We start from the raw sequence: 19,514 nt of genomic DNA on the forward strand, positions 1-19,514 counted from the left end.
CCTGGAGTCCCTCAGCCAGCGCCATCACGGTAGGAGGGTTTATTAGGTGCGTGGAACACAGCCTCAAAAGTCCTTCGTTAACACAGAGAACGGAAAGTTACAGCCAAGTCCTTCTGGGACTGACCAGAGCCCTCTGTCCCCCCACCCCCTTTAGTCCTAGTCATCCACACTTAACAACCCCAGATGGCCCCTCCCCAGTCCTTTGTCCTCGTTCCTAGCAACCATTGTCACCTGGCCCTTCTTAGTCCTTCCTCCTTCAGCTGGTCACACCTGCTGGCTTCCTAAGGAGGGCCATCCATGGTCATTAGTCTCCAGGTGCCAAATGTCCAGGTAATTGCAGTGGCCATTGTCTTCTTGGATTCTCCATGGGCCCAGGTGTCAGTCACACCTGGATGTCAGCAAAGAGTAAACATCCTTTTCCCACCACCTCGTTAACCAAGCACCACATGGGGAAACTGAGGCACGCAGAATAGTCACACAGAATATTATGAAAAAAAAATCCTACTCTCACACATTGGTTTTCCTTGCGCTGGTGAATCCACAGGCTAACAGAGCTGGGTTTGAACTGAGATAAACACAGCCACACAGGGGGATTATTTCAGTCTTTAACCCAATGGAGCTTCAGCATTTGGATCCAGTACCAGGTACCAAATGGGCCTGGGAAGGACAGCTGTGAAGATGGTAGGGCGTTAAGATAAAATTGTTATGAACAATAGGTGTGACTCAGTTTCCCCACTTGCTGTGTATTACTACCCACTGGTTTTAAAGGGGTTAATGTTTCCTCGGGGGCAGGAGCAATAACAGGTGTGGGTTGGTGTCTCAGCCTGTCTGGGTTGGTAGGAAAGCACGATCAAGAATGGGTCCTGTATGAATAGGGGGCCTTGGAGAGATGGTAAGAAACCCAAGGACTGGGCATTAACTCTTAACGACTAGCAGCCAAGGAGGCAGAACTTGTGAATGTAGCAGGGTGGCAGCTGGGGTCAAAGGAGGTGCCAGGAGACAGCATTAAGGACTTGGCTGCTCAGGACAGAGAGACAGGGACTCAGACACAGAGAGTCGGGCTCCAGGAGGCGTGGGGAAGTGAGACAGGTGATGGATTCTGAATTCAGTGTTGCCTTCCCTTGATTCACCCCTCGGTGCTGGATTCCAGCTGATTAAGAATCCCTGGCTTGCTCTGAAAAGCCTGCCCCATCTCACAGCAGATCCTCCCTGGTGGCATCGCTCCCTAACGAGCAGAAGTCTCTGTCAGGAGTCCAAACCCATCAGAACTCCCTGGGAGTGCCAGTGAAAAACAGGGGGGCTGGAGCTTGAGGGCCCAGTCCTGAAGCCCTGGGGCTCACCCTGGCAAAAAGTTGAGTCCAGGGTCTGGCATGTTAAAGGGGGAACTCCCAGAGGAGACTGTACAAAGGCTGAGGCATGGGACCCCATTGGTCCGCATCTATTGCACACAGCAGCATCTCCCACGTCCATCACCGGGGCATCCTGACACCTCCCCGGTCGGGCATTAAGCAACCTAACTAAGGTCTGTCCAGTGGGATTTGTTCCGGCCCTGGGGAGGGTGAGAATTGTGCGTGCCGTGAGGGGGGCCTGTAGGGAAGGCTTTTGGTCATACCAAATCCGCACTGCCTGTGTGTTTCCAGCAGAGAATGCCGCTGGGAAACTGGCACAGGAGCTGGCTGGGATGGTCCCTGGGGAGAGGGGAGTGTTGAGCTCCCTCCCTCAGAGGAGGTTCCCTTTCCCACATGGACGATACCCTGCCCCCTGCACGAGAGGGATCACACTGAGCATGGGGAGGAGGGTGAGTTGTGACAGTGTGGGGTGGGGACAGGGACTCTCGGCTCCATACTAGCTGCCTCATCTACAGGCACCATTTCCAGTTCCTCCAAGGTTCTGTCCCTGGCTGGGGGAGGGAAGTGGGGTTTAGTGGTTAGAGCTGGAAACCTTCCTGGGTTCTGTCCCTGTCCATCCATATCTGTTTTGTGTCCAAAATAGCAGATGGGTCACTCAGCTGTGCTCTTCCTGAAATCTTGTCCTCTCTTGGCTTCCGTAACTGTCCTCTCCTGGTTCTCCTCCTCCTTCTCTAATCATTCCCAGGGTGTCCCTTGGAGGATCCTGCTTTCTGTGGGCATTCCACAGGCCTCTGCCCTTGGCCCCCTTCTCTTCTCCTTCTTCCTCTTAGTTCTGAGTAATCTCATCCACTAACACAAATTCAGCTACCATATCTATGCTGCTGACTCACAGATCTGCCTCTCTGCTCCAGACGTCTCTCCTCCTGTCCACACTGAAACCCTAGCCTGCCTCTGCCATCACCTTGTGGCTCTCTGTCAGCTCAAACACAACATGGCTAAACCAGATCTCAGAATCTCCCCTTACCTGCTATCTTCTTTCTCAGTCACTGTGGACACCACCCCATCTTGCCTGTCACTCAGGCCCCTACCCTGGGCATAATCTTCAAGGTGCTCACATTCAGGCAGTGGCTAAATCTCACCAATTCTTTCTTCATAACATCTCTAAAGTTCGGCCTTTCCTAGCCAAGGAGTGGTGTATTGGGCTGGAACTCAGGGCTCCTGGGTTCGGCTCTTTGGTGCCTCAGTTTTCCCCCCCCATGCATTGGCGACCGCACTACTGCAGAGGATACCATAAGGATACAAACCTAAATGACCACAAGAGGCCTGACAACACAGTGATGGGAGGCCTATAAACACCTTGGTAGACTTCTAGGGGTCCCTGGAAATGTCAGATGCTGACAAAAACGCAATGCCCAATTCCATCATAGGAGAATAAAAGTAATTAAGGGCTTGAACATTTTATTGCTTCTGTCAGCCAAGTGCATTACATTCAGCAGGGCTCCATGCACCCTGTCATTCACCCCATGGCTCCCTGGGTGCCACCTGCCCATTGTTCTCTATTTCAGGGACTCCCTCCAATCTTCCCCCCTGCCAACGGCTCTGTCTGCCCACCAATCTCCCACTGCCACCTAGCACTCTTCCCACACAACGCTGGGATTCCCTTTTCCCCCCCACCAGAGGCTCTGTTCACCCCTTCTCCATTACTCCCTATGCCACAGTCCCCCAACCTCCCCTGTGCGGGGGACTGTAGATACCCTCTCTAGTTTTTCTGATTTCCCCCAAAATCCATGGGGTTCTGCCCAATGCTTAATTTGTAATGTAAGGGGCTCAAGCAATTCTTTTACATTCATACCTGATCCCGCAACCAGAGGTGCTGGGGCTATGAACTGCAAAGCCCAGGGTGCTGGGGCTCAGCCCTGGCACAAATTAAGCACTGGCTCTGCCTGTTGTGGACATTCGGCCATTGTGGAATTGACCGGATGCAGTGTTCAAACGTTATCATGTTATTGACGCAAACATACGGTCAAGAAGGGACTTTGCATGCTCAGTCAGGCAGAGCTGGGGAGAGGAGGGTGGATATTATTTGTATCAGGCAGGGGTTGGGGCCCCAGTGCCCCAGGCAGGGGTTGGGGCCGCACTGTGCTGGTTACAAAACAGTGTGTGTTCTTGGCCCCCATGGGTCGCATGCTGCCACTAGGGGGTGCCAAGGTCTAAGCTTACACCCAAGCCAGGAGTCAATGCTCACCAGCATGAAAGCCCAGCGGTGGAGGAGCAGAAACAACGATTAGGGGATGTGCAGGTGGCTGGGGCCCGCATCCCCATGCTCCATTATGCCTGGTGCTGTGTGTGTGTGTGTGTGGGTAGGGCATGGTGCATTGCCCACCTGCCAGCCCTTGCAAAGGCCCAGTGAGGCAGCACTAACACAAACAGACAGGCACGTCCTGGCCTCCTTCTCTGCTACAGCCTGAGCAGAGCTAGCTGTGCCTGTGTCTGTTGGGAACTTGAAACTCTGCCAAACCCCTCCATGTGGCACAGCGCCCCTTAGAGTAGGGTGGGGCACTGGAGTTAGCTCTGACTGTGAGACCAGAATGCCCTCTACTGAGCCCCCCTATTCTCTGCAGCACAGTGCCCCCTAGTGCCTTGCTGGAGCATTGGCGTCAGTACTGACTGTGAGGGGAGGGCGCCCCCTACCCCACTGCTTGCAGCCCAGTGCTTTGTGTCCAGCTACCATGTCTCCAGCCTGGAGGCTCCTGGGTTTTGCAGAGCTGGGGGGAGAGAGAGCTGGCTTGCTGCTGTCAGCTCTTACTTATCATGGCCTCCGGATCCGGCCATCTGCTTCCTGGCCCGGCAGCCCTTTGTCTGAGATGTGGCCGGGCAGGAAGGGATGGCGGGATCCATCCCTGGTCTGAGCAAGACACAGAGAACTAGTTACTTCATGGAGCCTGGACTATCCAGTATCCAGCCACCTATCCTCCCCTTTGAACACAGCCCCTGCTATCTCAACCCTGGATACCCCCACACAAGCTCTGCTGGGGCCCCTTAATCCTGATTTGCAGCCCTTCTGCTATCCCACAGCCCTGTCCATGCCCCTCAGTCTTAACCCACAGCCCCCTGCTATCGCCGCATCCCGCCTTGACTTTCCCAAGGCTCCCAACCCTGTATCCCCTGCATGCACTGGACATTTCCTTGGGGCTGGGCCACAGGTGTGTGTGTGTGTGTGTGTGTGTGTGTGTGTGTGTGTGTGTGTGGATATTAATCACCCCAGGAACATAGGGGTTAAGCTCTTCTTCCCCCCCCCCCGCCCCTTTTTACAGCTGAACTGGTGTTTCACTGAAACTTTTTTCTTTATTGTTGCAAATTGGGAAATCCAACACTTGGAGCTGAACTCTAGATAGCAAGGAATTATGAAATTTCAAAAATAGAGAAAACAGGCCATTGCAAACTCAAAAAATTGGATGAAGTGAGCTGTAGCTCACGAAACCTTATGCTCAAATAAATTTGTTAGTCTCTAAGGTGCCACAAGTACTCCTTTTCTTTTTTCAAAAAATCCTGAAATCTAAAAATGAATGGACTCTGGATATGTAGGAACTGGAAAAGTCAGAGTCCTGGAAAGGAAATTACAATAAAATCTCTCTCCCCACATCACGCTGGGGCCATACCATGTAGGACCCAAAATTCTGGGCTCAGGCACTCAGAGAAGCAGGAAATCACCAATCAGGAGACACCGACTCTGCCCAAAGTAGCAATTTTAAAACATTTATTATTTTTTACTTTTTTTGGGGGGGGAGAGTTTGCCCTAATCTCCCCCGTCCCCTGAGTCACACTGCTCTGGCTGCACGGGGTTTGGAGTTAGCACCTGGGGGTGGGGGGGGAAGAGGTTGCTGAAGAAGCTAAGAGAGACGCTGCTTGGGTGGGGGGAGTAGCACCCAAAATGCATCTTTGACCTTTCCCAGTTCCCAGCTCCATTCCCTACCCCCCAAAGTCTGCACTGGGATCTTCACGGAGGTGACCTTCCCCCCCCATCCTCTGCAAAACCCCTTCCCCAGACCCAGGGGAGAGACCCCCACCAACAGCCTGCCTCTACTCTCCAGTCCTTCCGGTGGAGGCGAGTGGTGAAGTCACTGGGGAGCAGCTCCCTCGACGGGGGGCCCCCACCCCTCCGGCCCCTTGGGGGAGTACAGTCCTGGGGACAGGCCCCTGGGGAGGTCCCTAGTCCGGGTAGGTCCTGGCCCCCCACCCGCTCGGGGGAGTCTCTAGTCCTCGGGCGAGCAGGCCAGGTGCAGCTGGTCCGGGCTGCCCACGCTGCCGGTGCTGGAGCTGCCGTCGCCCAGGTCCCGGGGCCCGCAGGGCAGGCTGAGCTCCGAGGAGCCCACGGGGCTGCCGTCGGCGCGGGCGGCGCACTCCTCCTCCAGCGCCAGGCAGAGCGCCTTGAGCTCCAGGTTATCGGCGGCCAGGCGCTCCTGCAGCCCCTCCAGCCCGGCCAGCTTGTGCAGGCAGGCGGCCAGCTCGTCCCGCAGCACCCGGGCCGCCTGCTGCCCGAACAGCTGCCAGTCCCGGGCCAGCCGCTTGGCCTTCAGCCGGTCGTCGTCCAGGAAGCAGCAAAGCTCGCGGAGCTCGCGGTTCTCGGCCGCCAGGCGCTCGTTCACCTGCTTCAGCTCGCGGATCTCCCGCAGATGCTCCTGCAGCTGCCGATTGACGCCCTGGATCAGCCGCCCCCGCTGCACCAGCGCCGCCAGCTTCTCCGCCTCCTCCTGCCGCAGCCGACGCACCAGCTCCTCCTTGCTGCAGCCGCCCAGCTCCGAGTCGCTCAGCTGGGCCAGGGCCAGGGCCCGGCCGGCCGCCGGCTCGCCGGCCTCGCTGGCCATCGCGCTGCCGCAAGGTGGTTCCTGCGCCCCCGCCCCTTCCAGCGCCGCCACCCCGCCTCCTCCCGCCCCGCAGATCGGCCCCCAGCCGGCAGCCTCCCCTGGCGCAGGCCCCCGCTCCTCCGGGGCGCACGGGCCCCCCTAGCCACAGCCCTCGGTTCCTTCGGGGCGCGCGGAACCCCCTCTTCTTCGGGGCCCACGGGCCCCCCTGGCCACCGACCTGGGCTCCTTCGGGGCGCACGGAACCCACCTCCTTCTTCGGGTCAGGGCGCACGGGCCCACTACCCACCGCCCTGGGCTCCTCCGGGGCGCACGGGCCCCCCTAGCCACAGCCCTCGGTTCCTTCGGGGCGCGCGGAAGCCCCCTCTTCTTCGGGGCCCACGGGCCCCCTTGGCCACCGACCTTGGCACCTTCGGGGCGCACGGAACCCTCCTCCTTCTTCGGGTCAGGGCGCAGGGGCCCCCTACCCACCGACCTGGGCTCCTTCGGGGCGCACGGGCCCCATTGGCCTACGGAATCGCCTCTTCTGGGGCGCAGGCCCCCCCAACCCCGCACTTTGGCTGCTTGCAAGCGCACGATCCTTTTCTTTGTGGCGCACGAACCACCCTCGAGGGCGATTTTCGGCTTCTCGAGGGGCGGGGGGGGGCTCGACCCCCGTCTCCAAGACGCACCGTCCCCAGCGCAGTCCGCTTCACCCCTTCCAGCAGCGCGCGGCTCAGGAGGGTCCGGGCTGCAGGGGCTGAGGCCGGCGGAGGGAGAGGAGGATGGTTCCCCCCTTCCCGGGGCGGGGGATCCCGGCCGAGGCTGAGCGCCCCCGCGGTGCTGGTCTCTGCCGGGACTCAGTGCAGCCGGCGCATCCTGCGGCGGGGACCCGCCGGGGCGGGGGGCGCGTACGGGGGCTGCGGCTCGGGGCGCTGCTGGGGAGCGGGGAGGAAGCCGTGACGCGGAAGTAACAATGCGAAAGGCACAAATACCAGCAGCGGCACCGCATCCCCCAAGCCTGGCGGCGGGCTGGCTCTGGGGCGGGGACGGGTGGGGAGAGATGAGAGGCTGGGGAAGGGGTGGCTAGAGTGGGCCGCTGGGGGTCTAGATCGGGTGGGGTGGGGTGGGGACAGCGGCGGGGGGCGGGGGCGGGACAGGTGCCTGCGATGGAGGCGGGGAACTCGGGTTTCGCGGGGAAGGAGGGAGGGGGGACTAGTGCATGGCAGGAGCGAAGGGCTAGGGAAGGTTGGGTGGGTGAAGGGGAGGAAGGGCTGGGGGGACACGTTTCAGAGGAGAGGGGGATGAGTGTGTAGGAAGGAGGTGGGGGCAGGTCTTCAGTGGAGGGGCAGGTCTCCCCCCAGGGAGGGGGGGGCCTGTCTGTGACAAGTGTGCACCGGTGACATTGTGGGGTTGTTATTGTAGGGTCATAAACCACTGACCTGACGCCCTCCCTGAGCTAAATCTGGTATGGGGGGGGGGATTGATGGAGCCCCACAGGGGAAAGCGCCCCCACCCCTTCCTTGCAACGCAACACAGCACTGCACTGGGGCCGGCAGCGACTCCTCAGGGCCAGTACCCCCCACCAAGCCCCTACCCCACTCCTTGGAACACCCCTCCCATATTGGGGCCTGCTCTGACTGCCAGGGGAGAGCACTTCCTACTGAGCCCACCCCCACCCCAGCAACTTCTCCCATTGCCCAGATGTGCCCCCCCCCACACACACACACTATTCTCAACAGGAGGGGAGGGGCTGCCAGGAATCCTGTCCCAGAGACAGGAAGGATGTTGGGCTACAATGGAAGAGGAGATATGGGGTGGGGGGGAGGAAGGAAGTGCTGTTAACCCTTAAGGCCCCAGGCAAGTCTGGGTAGGGAGATGGGTGCTAAACACCACCCCTCCCCCCGACACAGGGATGCCAAAGGAAGGGGGCTGCTGTCTGGGAAGGGGCTAAGGAAAGAGGCGGAGAAGGGCAGGGAGCAAAGGGGCTTTGAACCCAGGTCTCTGGGGGAGGGTGTTCTCTAGCAGGGAGGAGGTCTGTGGGGGGGTTGAATCTAGGCATCCAGGATGTATTTTCTAGCAGGGAGGAGGTTCGCAGGTGGAACCCAGGATTCCGGGGCATGATTCCTAGTGGGAAGAGGGCTGGGGGTTCAGTAGCAGGAGTGTGTGTGGCAGGGGGGACAATCTCTAGCAGGGAGTGGGGCTTAGGGACTGAACCTAGAAATCCAGAGGTCATTCCCTAGCAGGGAGCAGAGGTTGGGGAGTAGGCGGGCCATGGCTGGCAGATAGATCCAGATTCCTGCAATGCCAAGGCTGGTGGGAACAAAGGGCCTCTGTGTTCCCACTGGGACATGGGTAGTGTGTGTGTGGGAGAATAGAGGCCTGGGTGGGGGAGGGAAGGGAAGCTGGAACATGGGCACAAGGCAGGAAAGGGAGTGGTGGGATGAGAGGTTGGGAATGGGAGACCCCAGTGCACCCCACTCAGGGTTACAGATTGTCCCCTCCCGAGGAGACCTCCAACTGGGCAGGAACAGGGTTGGCCTAGGAGACCAGGAGAATCCAGCTCTGCAGAGAATGGGGGTGGCGGGGGTGTTCTCCCCTCTGATTCAGTGCTGACCCCAATGCCCCAGCACAGTGCAAGGGATTCTTACATAAACAGCCCCCACGCCTCACCCTAGATGGCTGCATCTCAGCTCCCAGTGAGGGATCCCTCTAGAACAGTGGTTCCCAAACTGGGGTTCATGAAATGTTACAGGGGATTCTCGGGGGGCAAAAATTCCATAATGGCAGACAAAGCTATCCCTAGGGACCGTGGGCAGCACAGGCCAGCAGCCCGGAGCCCCTGGACTTCCAAGAGCTAAGCAGATCAAAGCGAGCATGTCTATCACACTGAGGAGATTTAAAGTTCAAAGACTCCTTATAAGAAATGGAGTACTTGTGGCACCTTAGAGACTAACAAATTTATTTGAGCATAAGCTTTCGTGAGCTACAGCTCACTTCATCGGATGCATTTGGTGGAAAATACAGTGGGGAGATTTATATAAACACACAGAGAACATGAAACAATGGGTTTTATCATACACACTGTAAGGAGAATGATCACTTAATATGAGCCATCACTAGCTGCAGGGGCGGGAAAGGAGGAAAACCTTTCATGGTGACAAGCAAGGTAAGCTATTTCCAGCAGTTAACATTGACCATCTGAGGAACGGTGGGGGGTGAGGTGGGGGGGAGAAATAACATGGGGAAATAGTTTTAATTTGTGTAATGACTCATCCATTCCCAGTCTCTATTCAAGCCTAAATTAATTGTATCCAGGTTGCAAATTAATTCCAATTCAGAAGTCTCTCGTTGGAGTCTGTTTTTGAAGCTTTTTTGTTGAAGGATAGCCACCCTCAGGTCTGTAATCGAGTGACCAGAGAGATTGAAGTGTTCTCCGACTGGTTTTTGAATGTTATAATTCTTGACGTCTGATTTGTGTCCATTTATTCTTTTACATAGAGACTGTCCAGTTTGGCCAATGTACATGGCAGAGGGGCATTGCTGGCACATGATGGCATATATCACATTGGTAGATGCGCAGGTGAACAAGCCTCTGATAGTGTGGCTGATGTGATTAGGCCCTATGATGGTGTCCCCTGAATAGATATGTGGACAGAGTTGGCAACGGGCTTTGTTGCAAGGATAGGTTCCTGGGTTAGCGGTTCTGTTGTGTGGTGTGTGGTTGCTAGTGAGTATTTGCTTCAGGTTGGGGGGCTGTCTGTAAGCAAGGACTGGCCTGTCTCCCAAGATCTGTGAGAGTGATGGGTAGTCCTTCAGGATAGGTTGTAGATCCTTGATGATGCGTTGGAGAGGTTTTAGTTGGGGGCTGAAGGCGATGGCTAGTGGTGTTCTGTTATTTTCTTTGTTGAGCCTGTCCTGTAGTAGGTGACTTCTGGGTACTCTTCTGGCTCTGTCAATCTGTTTCTTCATTTCAGCAGGTGGGTATTGTAGTTGTAAGAATGCGTGATAGAGATCTTGTAGGTGTTTGTCTCTGTCTGAGGGGTTGGAGCAAATGTGGTTATATCGTAGAGCTTGGCTGTAGACAATGGATCATGTGGTGTGGTCTGGATGAAAGCTGGAGGCATGTAGGTAGGAATAGCGGTCAGTAGGTTTCCGATATAGGGTGGTGTTTATGTGACCATCTCTTATTAGCACCGTAGTGTCCAGGAAGTGGATCTCTTGTGTGGACTGGTCCAGGCTGAGGATGATGGTGGGATGGAAATTGTTGAAATCATGGTGGAATTCCTCAAGGGCTTCTTTATAATAAATGGAAAGGGAGGTGGATATTTTTTGCTGTTTTTAAAATTAAATAGGCAGCTAGTATTGTTTTTAAAATTATTATGAAGGAGTTTAAGGTTTGTTGTAACGTGCATTGTTTGCCTGGACTGCTCAAGACCTGAATGCTTGTGGAGGAGGAACTCTTTGAGTTGGCTTCTTAAATACCTTCATGGGGTTTTTCACACCTGATACTCCTTGATGAAACCTAGGAGCCTTGTCTTATAACTGGCTTATGCAATGTGATACAAGCTACAGTAAGTGAGATCTTGGAAGCGAGTTGCCGTTTTCAAAATGTAATATAAATACTGTCATGATAAATAATAATTAATAATAAATCGAGTGTAATAAGCATGTCATAAAAACAAATGTTGTATTTCCAAGATCACTGCTTTTATAATATATACTCGGGTAAAGGAGAAAACCCCTGGAAATATTCATTGTTAGGAGGGGGTTCGCGAGAGTTGACATTTTAGTGAGAGGGGGTCACAGGTTGTTAAAGTTTGGGAGCCACTGTTCTAGAAACAGAGGGAAAGCCGGCTGCAATTGAGCGGCTAAAGAGAAAGCCCGGGAGGCTGCCCTCTTCACAGCCTCAGAGGGGAGAAAGCTCCCTGCTGCCCTCCCTGTAAGTGCGGAGGACAAAGGAGACCCCCGGGGCACCAGATGCAGCCTGCAGAGGGGCGCCCCGGGACCCTCCGCAGTTCCCCATGTCCACGTTAAATCAACGGCTGGAGTAGCGGCAGATCCAGATCGGACTCTGCCCCCCACTCTCCTTCCAGAGCTAGGGACAGAACCCAGGCGTCCTGGCTCTGGGTTGCTCGCACCAGACGGCTCCGCCCCGTGCAGGGTGACGCGGGCAGCCAGGCCGCTGCTGCGACCTGGAAGCAAACAGCCCGGAGGTCATATGGAAAGTGTCAAGCGAGGGACAGCTCCGCAGGTTCGTCTTTGTGCCCCGGGACTGGGGAGGGGTGGCAGCGGGGAGCCAGGACTCCTGGGTTCTGTCCCCCGCCCTGGCAGGGGAGTGGGGTCTAGTGGTTAGAGCACGGAGGGGCTTGGTGCCAGGACTCCTGGGTTCTGTCCCAGCACTGGGAGGGCAGTGGGGTATGCAGAGTGGGGCTGGGTGCTAGGACTCTGGGGTTCCATTCCCAGCTCTAGCAGGGGAGTGGGTCTAGTGGTTAAAGTGGAGTGGGGGTGGGAGTCAGGACTCCTGGGTTCTGTCCCAGCTCTGGGAGGGGAGTGGGTCGAGTAGAGGCAGGACTCCCTGGCTCTCAGTTACTGTATCAGGGGGCGGTCCCCATTGTGTGACTGTCCCCCTGCTCTACTAGACCCAGCCCACTTTGCCTCCTTCTGTCCCCACAGGCTCCCTGTCTCTTCTCTGGAGGCCAGCAGGAGGCAGCTGGGAGTTGGGGTCCTGATCCTGGAGCCTGGGCCGGGCTGAATTGGTGTCGTGGGCCATGACCAACGACCTGGACATCTTTGTGGGGAACACCACGCTGATCGATGAAGAGGTGTACCAGCTCTGGCTGGATGGGTACTCAGGTATGGGGGTTGGGGGGCTGGATGCCAGGATTCTGCCCAAGCCTGTGGGTGGAATTAGGGTCTAAGTGGGTTAGAGCAATGAGTGACTGGAAGTCAGGACTCCTGGGTTCTACCCCCACATCTAAGAGAAGAGTAACTCTGGGTGAGTGTTCCCCCCCCCACAACCCATCTGTGCCTCAGTTTACCCTGTTGCTCTGCTAATGCCAAGGAGGGAAATAGGATGCTTGTCCCATTGACCCCGTCCCCGATACCGCATGGGGAGAGATGAGATCTGGCCCTGCTCCCCCATGCATTGATCTGGCTTCTGAGCCCGGTCCCACCCGCAGTGAATGATGTGGTGGGGGGTTGGCCCTGCTGACCTCAGCCCCTTACCCCTCCCAGTGAGTGATGCGGTGAGCCTGCGGCTGCGCAGCGGGATCCTGGAGCAGACGGGGGCCACGGTGGATGTGCTGCAGAGCGACACCATGGATCATTACCGCACCTTCCACATGCTTGAGCGCCTGCTGCACACCCCCTCCAAGCTCATCCACCAGCTACACTTTCAGATCCCCCCATCCCGCCAGGCCATGCTCATTGAGAGGTGGGGGTATGGGGCTGGGAGAGGAGGGGGTTGGGCCCAAGGCTGGAGGGAGGCCAGACAGAGGCCAGGAGTGAAGGCAGGAGGCTGGGTGGGGAAGTGAAAGGAGCAAGGCTAGGAGGGAGGCTGTGGATTGGGGAAGCTTGGTCCAAGGCTGGGGGGAAGGAAGGGAGGAGGAAACTCGGCCTGAGGCTGGGCGGGGGGGAAAGCTGGGCCCAAGTGGGGGGAGGGAGGAAGCCCAGCCCATGGCCAAATGGGGGTGGGGAAGCTGGGCCAAGGTTGGGTGGTGGGTTTGTGTCTGAGTCCCGCTGGGGGAGTCTGAGGCTCTGGGGGCACGAGGGTGTCTGAAGCACCAGTGGGGCAGAGAGGGGGCAGCTGAGGTGTGTGGGGTACGGGTGTCTGAGGTGCCCTCTGTCTCCCACTCCTGCGGCGGCAGGTACTATGCCTTCGACGAGGCCTTCGTGCGTGAGGTGCTGGGCAAGAAGCTCTCCAAGGGCACCAAGAAGGACCTGGATGACGTCAGCACCAAGACAGGCATCACCCTCAAGAGCTGCCGACGCCAGGTATGGCTCAGCCCGGGGCTCCCATGAGCCTCTGGGGCAGCAGTTACCATCAGACCCAAGCTGGCAGCTCTTATGAGTCTCTTGGACCGTGGCCCCCATCAGGTCACAGGCCAGAGGTACCCATGAGCCTGTAGAGCAGCAGCTACTCTCAGGCCCTGAGCCGGCAGCTCCCATGAGCCTCTGGGACAGCAGCCTCTGTCAGAATATGGGCTAGGGACTCCCATGAGTCTCTGGGGCATCAGGACACAGGCTGGGAATTCCCATGAGCCTCCTGCGCAATGAGATCTATCTGGACCCTGGCCAGGGGATTCCCAGGAACTTCTGGGGTGGTGTCTCCCTTCAGGCACCAGGGTTGGGGACTGGCTGGCTCTGGGTGGGGGTAATGGGATATGGGGCCCTTCCCCTCTAGGGCTCTGACTCTTCCCCCCCCACACTGGTGTCCTCCTCAGTTTGACAACTTCAAGCGGGTGTTTAAGGTGGTGGAGGAGATGCGGGGGTCCCTGGTGGAGAACATCCAGCAGCACTTCCTGCTCTCAGACCGTCTGGCCAGGTAACAGGTTGGGGGGTACCAGTGGGGCACACCATGATGTAGCTATGCCCCTAGAGTGTCTCTGCTGGGTTGGCTTGACCCCCCCTCTGCTGGGCTAAGGGTCCCTGGAGCAGTGAGGCTGGAAATTAACATTCCCCCTAGGATGCCTGGGGCAGCTCCCCCTAAGCAATCGGCTCAGGCTCTCTGCATACTCCAGCAAAAACAATCCCATGACTTCAGGAGCTGGAACCCTGGGCTCGAGCCTGCAGCCCCTGGACTGTCAGCTGGGCCTACTCAGCACAGACCTGAGCTGCTCTAAGCCATTCTTTCAGATCTGCGTCAGTGCTTGGATGAAGTGAGCTGTAGCTCACGAAAGCTTATGCTCAAATAAATGTTAGTCTCTAAGGTGCCACAAGTACTCCTTTTCTTTTTGCGGATACAGACTAACACGGCTGCTACTCTGAAACCAGTGCTTGAATGGGCAACCTCCAAAGGGAACACTAGGGGGTGCACTGCCATGGCAGTCAGTGCTGGCCCCAATGCCCTGCTCTAGAGAGTGGGGCGGGAGTTAGGGACAGAGGAATTTTCTGATTCAGTGTATGGCACCCTCCCTACCTCACCCCCAGGGACTACGCTGCCATCGTCTTCTTCGCAAACAGCCGCTTCGAGACAGGCAAGAAGAAGCTGCAGTTCCTGACCTTTGAGGATTTTGCTTACTGCGCAGAGCAGATGATCCAGAACTGGACACTGGGAGCCGTGGGTGAGACTGGGGACCCCCTGCTTGGGAGGAGATGGGGCAAATCGTAACCCCTAGAGAGCTGTGCCTGGACAACTCCTGGCACAATCATTAAAAACCACCCATTGTGCTATGGGGACCTGCAATGTCAGCTTACTCCCGGGGGAGGGGCGACATCACATGTAGCTCAGCCTGGCTCTGCGGGGTTGTGCTGTGGGGAATGCACCAGCTGGACTTCCGCTGGAATTGGGAGCTGCCTACTGTGGTCCCAGACTTACTCCCGCCTCTGTGTAAACAGCCCCCATGCCCCACCTCAGAGGTGGCTGCATCTCAGTGCTGGGTTACGGATCCCTGTATAAGCAGCCCCCCACCCCAAAGCCTTCTCCCATTGTCCACCTGCTCCCCCCAGACTCCAATGTGGATGATATGGACGTGGATCTGGATAAGGAATTCCTGCAGGAACTCAAGGAGCTCAAGGTGCTGATTGCTGATAAGGATCTGCTTGATCTGCATAAGAGGTACAGGCCTGATGTGGGCAGGGCTGGGAGCCAGGACTCCTGGATTCTAATCCCAGGTCTAGGAGGGGAGCGGGCTCTAGGGTTAGAGCAAGGGGGCTAGAAGCTAGGACTCCTGGGTTCTCTTCTCCATGTGGCCTGTGTTATAGTGCATGTAGTGGAGCTGGGAGAAGTAGCATTTTTGGGGGTGTCTGTTCTATCCATACGTGATGCTGTTTCTTGGCCTCAGGCCTGGGGAGAGCTGGCAGCGGGCAAGCCCCTGGTGGGGGGCCTGACCTCTCTGTCCCTCTGCAGCCTGGTGTGTACATCACTGCGTGGGAAGAGCTCGGTGTACAACGAGATGGAGGCCAACTTCAAGGTGTGTCCTGGGGCCAGGGGTGGGGGACAAGGAGGGAGTAATGGGAATGTGGAGGGGGGATTCCCCTTTCCCGGTTCAAGAAGCCCCCTTCAGTGGCCAGGCCTCTAGGTGGTGCCCCCTGTTGGCACCACCTATCAATGCATTTCCTCTGCATTACCTGATCACATGGGTCCCCTGTGTGCCAGTGAAGGGCTGCAGCCCATGGCCTGGCTTGCCTGGTGCCGCAGCCTCCTGCTCTGGACCCCCTGAACCCCCCACCTCCATCTGCACCTGCCATGCCTGAGGCGCCCACCAGAGGGGGATTCTGAGTCAGGCTGCTGGGCCCCACCAGCCTTCTGGGCTCTGAATGCCTGGGGGTGCTGGAGCCACAGACACCCTCCCCTCAGATCCATCCTCCTCTCCTTCTGGGGTGTCCCCAGGAGCCAGCTCCACTCTCGGCCCCTACCCTCTCCTGGTTTGGAACTGGGAGGCAGGATTCCTGGGTTCTCTCCCCTTCTCAATCACCAACTCCCTGAGCGACCCTGATGAGTCCCTTCCCCTGTGTGTGAATTGGGGGGATGGGGGGAGCGGTTTGTAACTGCGCAGATACCTGCGGCGTGAGGGCCCCCGTGACTCTCTGGTGACCTGTCTGGGCCCCACAGAACCTGTCACGGGCACTGGTCAATATGGCCTCCAAGCTGATTCACACCAAGGACGTGCGTGACTTCTTCATCGACCTAGTGGAAAAGGTACCACCCCCCATACACCCTGCATGTATTCACCTCAACCCTGTTCCCTTCCCCCACAGGTGGTCATGGCCCCCCACACCTGGACACAGGGGGCTTCTCTGACTGGTGGACATTCCCCTTGCCCCCATACACTGACCCGTATATACCAACCCCATCTCCTCCCCACACACACATAAACTTCTCAGATTCTCCACAGCCAGGATTTAATGTTTGTGGCTGAATTGGGGATGGCGTGGCACTCCTGGTCGCCCCCAGGGCAGGGAGAGGCCCCCAAAGCCAGCCCCTAGAACACATGCTGCCCTGCATTCCTAGGAAGTGGGAGGGAAGAGGGAGATTAGACCGTCATGGCCTGATCATCCCCCAGCTTCCACGCTGGTGGGGCAGGAAGTTGGTTAGTGCCTAGGAGGGGAGGGGGGCTATACTGGGGACTCTGGCCCCTTGGGAACTGGGCTGAGACCCATCAACTCACCCCACATGGGGAATTATAGACTTGGAGAGGCACCTAGAGGGGAAATGCACCAGGTTCCATTCCTTCCCTCCCTGAGCCAGTCAGTCCCAATTCCCAGCAAGCAAGGGGTGAGGGTGAGGTTGTGGGGTGTTGCCCGCAGGACCCAGGCTGTCTCTGACTCCTTTTCCCCCTTCTCTCCAGTTCATTGAGCCCTGCAAGTCGGATAAGTGGACCTTGAACGATGTCCGTCTCTTCCTGACGCAGTACACGATGTCCGCTCACACCTTGGATGCCTTCCGGTAAGCACCGCCCACCAGGGACGTGGCGGCCGCCACCATCAAAGTCACTGCTCACAGACTCTTCCTGTCCTAAACTAGAGGGTAGCGTTGATGGCAGCTGTTAACTAGCAGCCCCACCACAGAGCCAGCCGCATTTGAGCACCAGGTGAGGGATCTCTTTATAAACAGCTTCTGCTCCCCACTCCAGAGAAGGCTGCATTTCAGCACCAGGTGACCGAACCCCTTATCTGTAGCCTCATACCCCACCCCAGAGCAGCTGCATCTTGGCTCCAGGCGAGGGGTCTCTGTATAAACAGCCTCCATGCCCCGCCCCAGAGGCGGATGTGTCTCGGTGCCATTGTCTGACATCCCGGTTCTTTACCCGCAGGCACCAGGCTCTCTGGGATCGGTACATGAGCACCATCAAATCCTGCCTGCTTAAGATGTATCACGACTGACAAGCAGGGGGAGCCATCTGCTTTAAATGCCCTGCTCTACCGCTCATCCTTCTGCCAGCTCCCTCTGCCCTGGTTCTGTTTTCCTGGGAGCCCTGATGTGAAGTCACCCCCGCCACTTCCCCAGGGCTGGCCGCTGCCTCCACCCGAGATTCCCTGTCTCCATCTTTGGAGTTTTAGCTCATTTTGGAAAATAAATGGAAGAGCCAATTGTTGGATTCAAGTTTTTGTTAGGGTTAGCTCAAAGCATGGGCTGGGCCCGGTAACCCCTCTGCCAGCAGCCCCCACTCGGAGCCATGGCACCAGCCCAGTATCCCTACCACCAACACCCTGTGGATCAGAGCCAGGGCCTGGCCTGGTATCCCGACTCCCAATCAGTGCCACAGGCCCGGCCTGATATCCCCACCCCACCCGTGGATTGGAGCCACAGGCTCAGCTTGGTATCCCTACCCCCAGCCCCGATCAGAGCCACGGGCCCGGCCTAGTATCCCCATCCCACCCTTGGATCGTAGCCACGGGCCCGGCCTGGTATCTCCACCCCACCCCGATCGGAGCCGTGGGCCCAGCCTGGTATCCCCAGCCCCAATCGGAGCTGCAGGCCCAGCCTGGTATCCCCACCCCACCCTTGGATCGGAGCCACGGGCCCGGTCTGGTATCCCCACCCCACCCTTGGATCGGAGCCGCGGGCCCAGCCTGGTATCCCCAGCCCCGATCGGAGCCGCGGGCCCAGCCTGGTATCCCCACCCCACCCTTGGATTGGAGCCATGGGTCCGGCCTGGTATCCCCACCCCTGGCCCCAATCAGAGCCACGGTCCCAGCCTGGTATCCCCACCCCACCCTTGGATCGGAGCCGTGGGCCCGGCCTGGTATCCCCAGCCCCGATCGGAGCCACGGGCCCAGCCTGGTATCCCCATCACCAACACCCTCCTGGATTGGAGCTACGGCGCCAGCCCTGGTTTCCCCTTCCCCATCCTTCGACATCCGTGGGCAGCTGTGGCGGAGCTGTTTCCAGGAGTTGCTGCATCCCCCTGGTCACAATTCAGCTCCTTCCATGACTCATCTTCAAGGTGACCCATGCTATGGGGAAACTGCCAGGTGTGGGGAGCCTCCCTCAGATCTATGCAAGGCTTAGGGAGAAACACAGACACTAGAGCTGAACAAACCTAATGAGATCTCGCCCCACACACTGCTACATCCCTGCATGCAGCCTATGGGGAGCCCAGGAGTGGGCTATAGCAGGGCCCTGTGGGCCAGGACTGAGGGGCGCTGGGAGGGTGAGGCTAGGGCTGGGCTAGCAGGGGGTTATGGGCCAGGATTGAGGGCCAGAGCTGTCATTGATTCTATTTAACATAATTTACTCTAAAATTTAAATAGGAAATTAAGGGCCAAAGTCTTGAGTGAGCACCCTGGGAGCAGGGGATACATGTTGGTGGAAGTTTGTGCAGAATAGAACCCAGGAGTCCTGATTCCCATTCCCCCTCCCCCCGCCACATGTCTCTGTTCTCCAAACGACCCTGCACAGGGGCCCAGTGCCAGCTCAGACAGAACACCAGAGCCTCCGTGCAGCTAATCCCTTCCCCGGGGGGCTGCTCTGTCTGCGCCTCCCCATTCCCGAGTGAGCCCCTGGGGGCACCATACCATAGCGCTGCCCCGCCCCAGCTCCCAGAGCTTCGCAGAGAACTCCGGGGTTCTATCCCAACTTGGGGAGGAGGTCTAGTGGTTAGAGCAGGGGCGCTGGGAGCCAGGACTCCTAGGTTCTGTTCCCAGCTCTGGGAGGGGAGTAGGGTCTAGGGGGTTAGGGCAGGGGGAGGGATGGGAGCCAAGTCCCTCCAGAACAGGTTTGAAGTTCCATTCGGGGGGAAGCCACAGTGTCGTGCCTGGGATCCACCCTGGCGTGTGTATCCATCACAGATCCATAGATTTTCAGGCCAGAAGGGACCATGAGACTAGCTAGTCTGGGGGTCCCAGGCCAGAGAATGTCACCCATCACCCCCGGCGCTGAGCCCAGGCATGGGTGCTGGACTGAAGCATGTTCCTGAAGGTAGCCAGGCTGGAGCAGGAGACCCTGAGAGATGCGAATCCACCACGGCCCTTGGCTGTTTGGTCCCAGGGTTAATTGACCTCAGGGTTAAAAACAGTGCTGCATTTCTCCTTGGACTGAGTCCGGCTTTAACACTGGGGGAGGCAATCGGGGTGTCTGCACCTCTGCTGGGGGGGGGCTCAGGGCTCTTTCCCCCTCCCCCCGCAGGAACTTACTAGCCACTTGTGTAAGTCAGCAAAA

The 19,514-nt window shown here is 57.7% G+C and overlaps 2 protein-coding genes across 3 annotated transcripts; one reads left to right on the plus strand and one right to left on the minus strand.

Annotated features, from left to right (window-relative positions):
* Nucleotides 1-5,080: 5,080 nt before the first annotated feature.
* CCDC85B (coiled-coil domain containing 85B) lies at nt 5,081-6,740 on the minus strand. The gene is made up of 2 exons (XM_038411214.2): nt 6,614-6,740; nt 5,081-6,431 (listed from the first exon to the last, which is right to left on the minus strand). Exon 2 carries the CDS (start codon nt 6,212-6,214, stop codon nt 5,603-5,605), a length of 612 nt encoding a protein of 203 aa, XP_038267142.1. The 5' UTR covers nt 6,215-6,431; nt 6,614-6,740; the 3' UTR covers nt 5,081-5,602.
* A 4,552-nt stretch (nt 6,741-11,292) lies between these two features.
* Nucleotides 11,293-17,443, plus strand: LOC119859297 (FGF1 intracellular binding protein). Of its 2 annotated transcripts, XM_038411210.2 has the most exons (11): nt 11,293-11,444; nt 11,867-12,046; nt 12,428-12,626; nt 13,060-13,186; nt 13,636-13,736; nt 14,342-14,475; nt 14,861-14,969; nt 15,261-15,324; nt 15,966-16,052; nt 16,702-16,799; nt 17,167-17,443. In XM_038411210.2, exons 2-11 carry the CDS (start codon nt 11,962-11,964, stop codon nt 17,234-17,236), a joined length of 1,074 nt encoding a protein of 357 aa, XP_038267138.1. In that variant the 5' UTR covers nt 11,293-11,444; nt 11,867-11,961; the 3' UTR covers nt 17,237-17,443. The 2 variants fall into 2 exon arrangements, with proteins under 2 accessions (XP_038267138.1, XP_038267139.1); XM_038411211.2 differs by lacking the exon at nt 11,293-11,444 and having other exon boundaries at nt 11,753-12,046.
* The last annotated feature ends 2,071 nt before the right edge of the window (nt 17,444-19,514 follow it).

The sequence above is a fragment of the Dermochelys coriacea genome, chromosome 7 (assembly GCF_009764565.3).
Source record: "Dermochelys coriacea isolate rDerCor1 chromosome 7, rDerCor1.pri.v4, whole genome shotgun sequence".
NCBI classification, from domain to species: Eukaryota; Metazoa; Chordata; order Testudines; family Dermochelyidae; genus Dermochelys; species Dermochelys coriacea.

Bases quoted from the DNA above. Each gene is read 5' to 3' on its own strand.
- LOC119859297 (XM_038411210.2), top strand. From the start codon at position 11,962: ATGACCAACGACCTGGACATCTTTGTGGGGAACACCACGCTGATCGAT. The intron at 14,476-14,860 runs GTGAGACTGGGG...TGCTCCCCCCAG, and splicing joins CTGGACACTGGGAGCCGTGG to ACTCCAATGTGGATGATATG. The intron at 14,970-15,260 runs GTACAGGCCTGA...GTCCCTCTGCAG, and splicing joins CTGCTTGATCTGCATAAGAG to CCTGGTGTGTACATCACTGC.
- CCDC85B (XM_038411214.2), bottom strand. From the start codon at position 6,214: ATGGCCAGCGAGGCCGGCGAGCCGGCGGCCGGCCGGGCCCTGGCCCTG.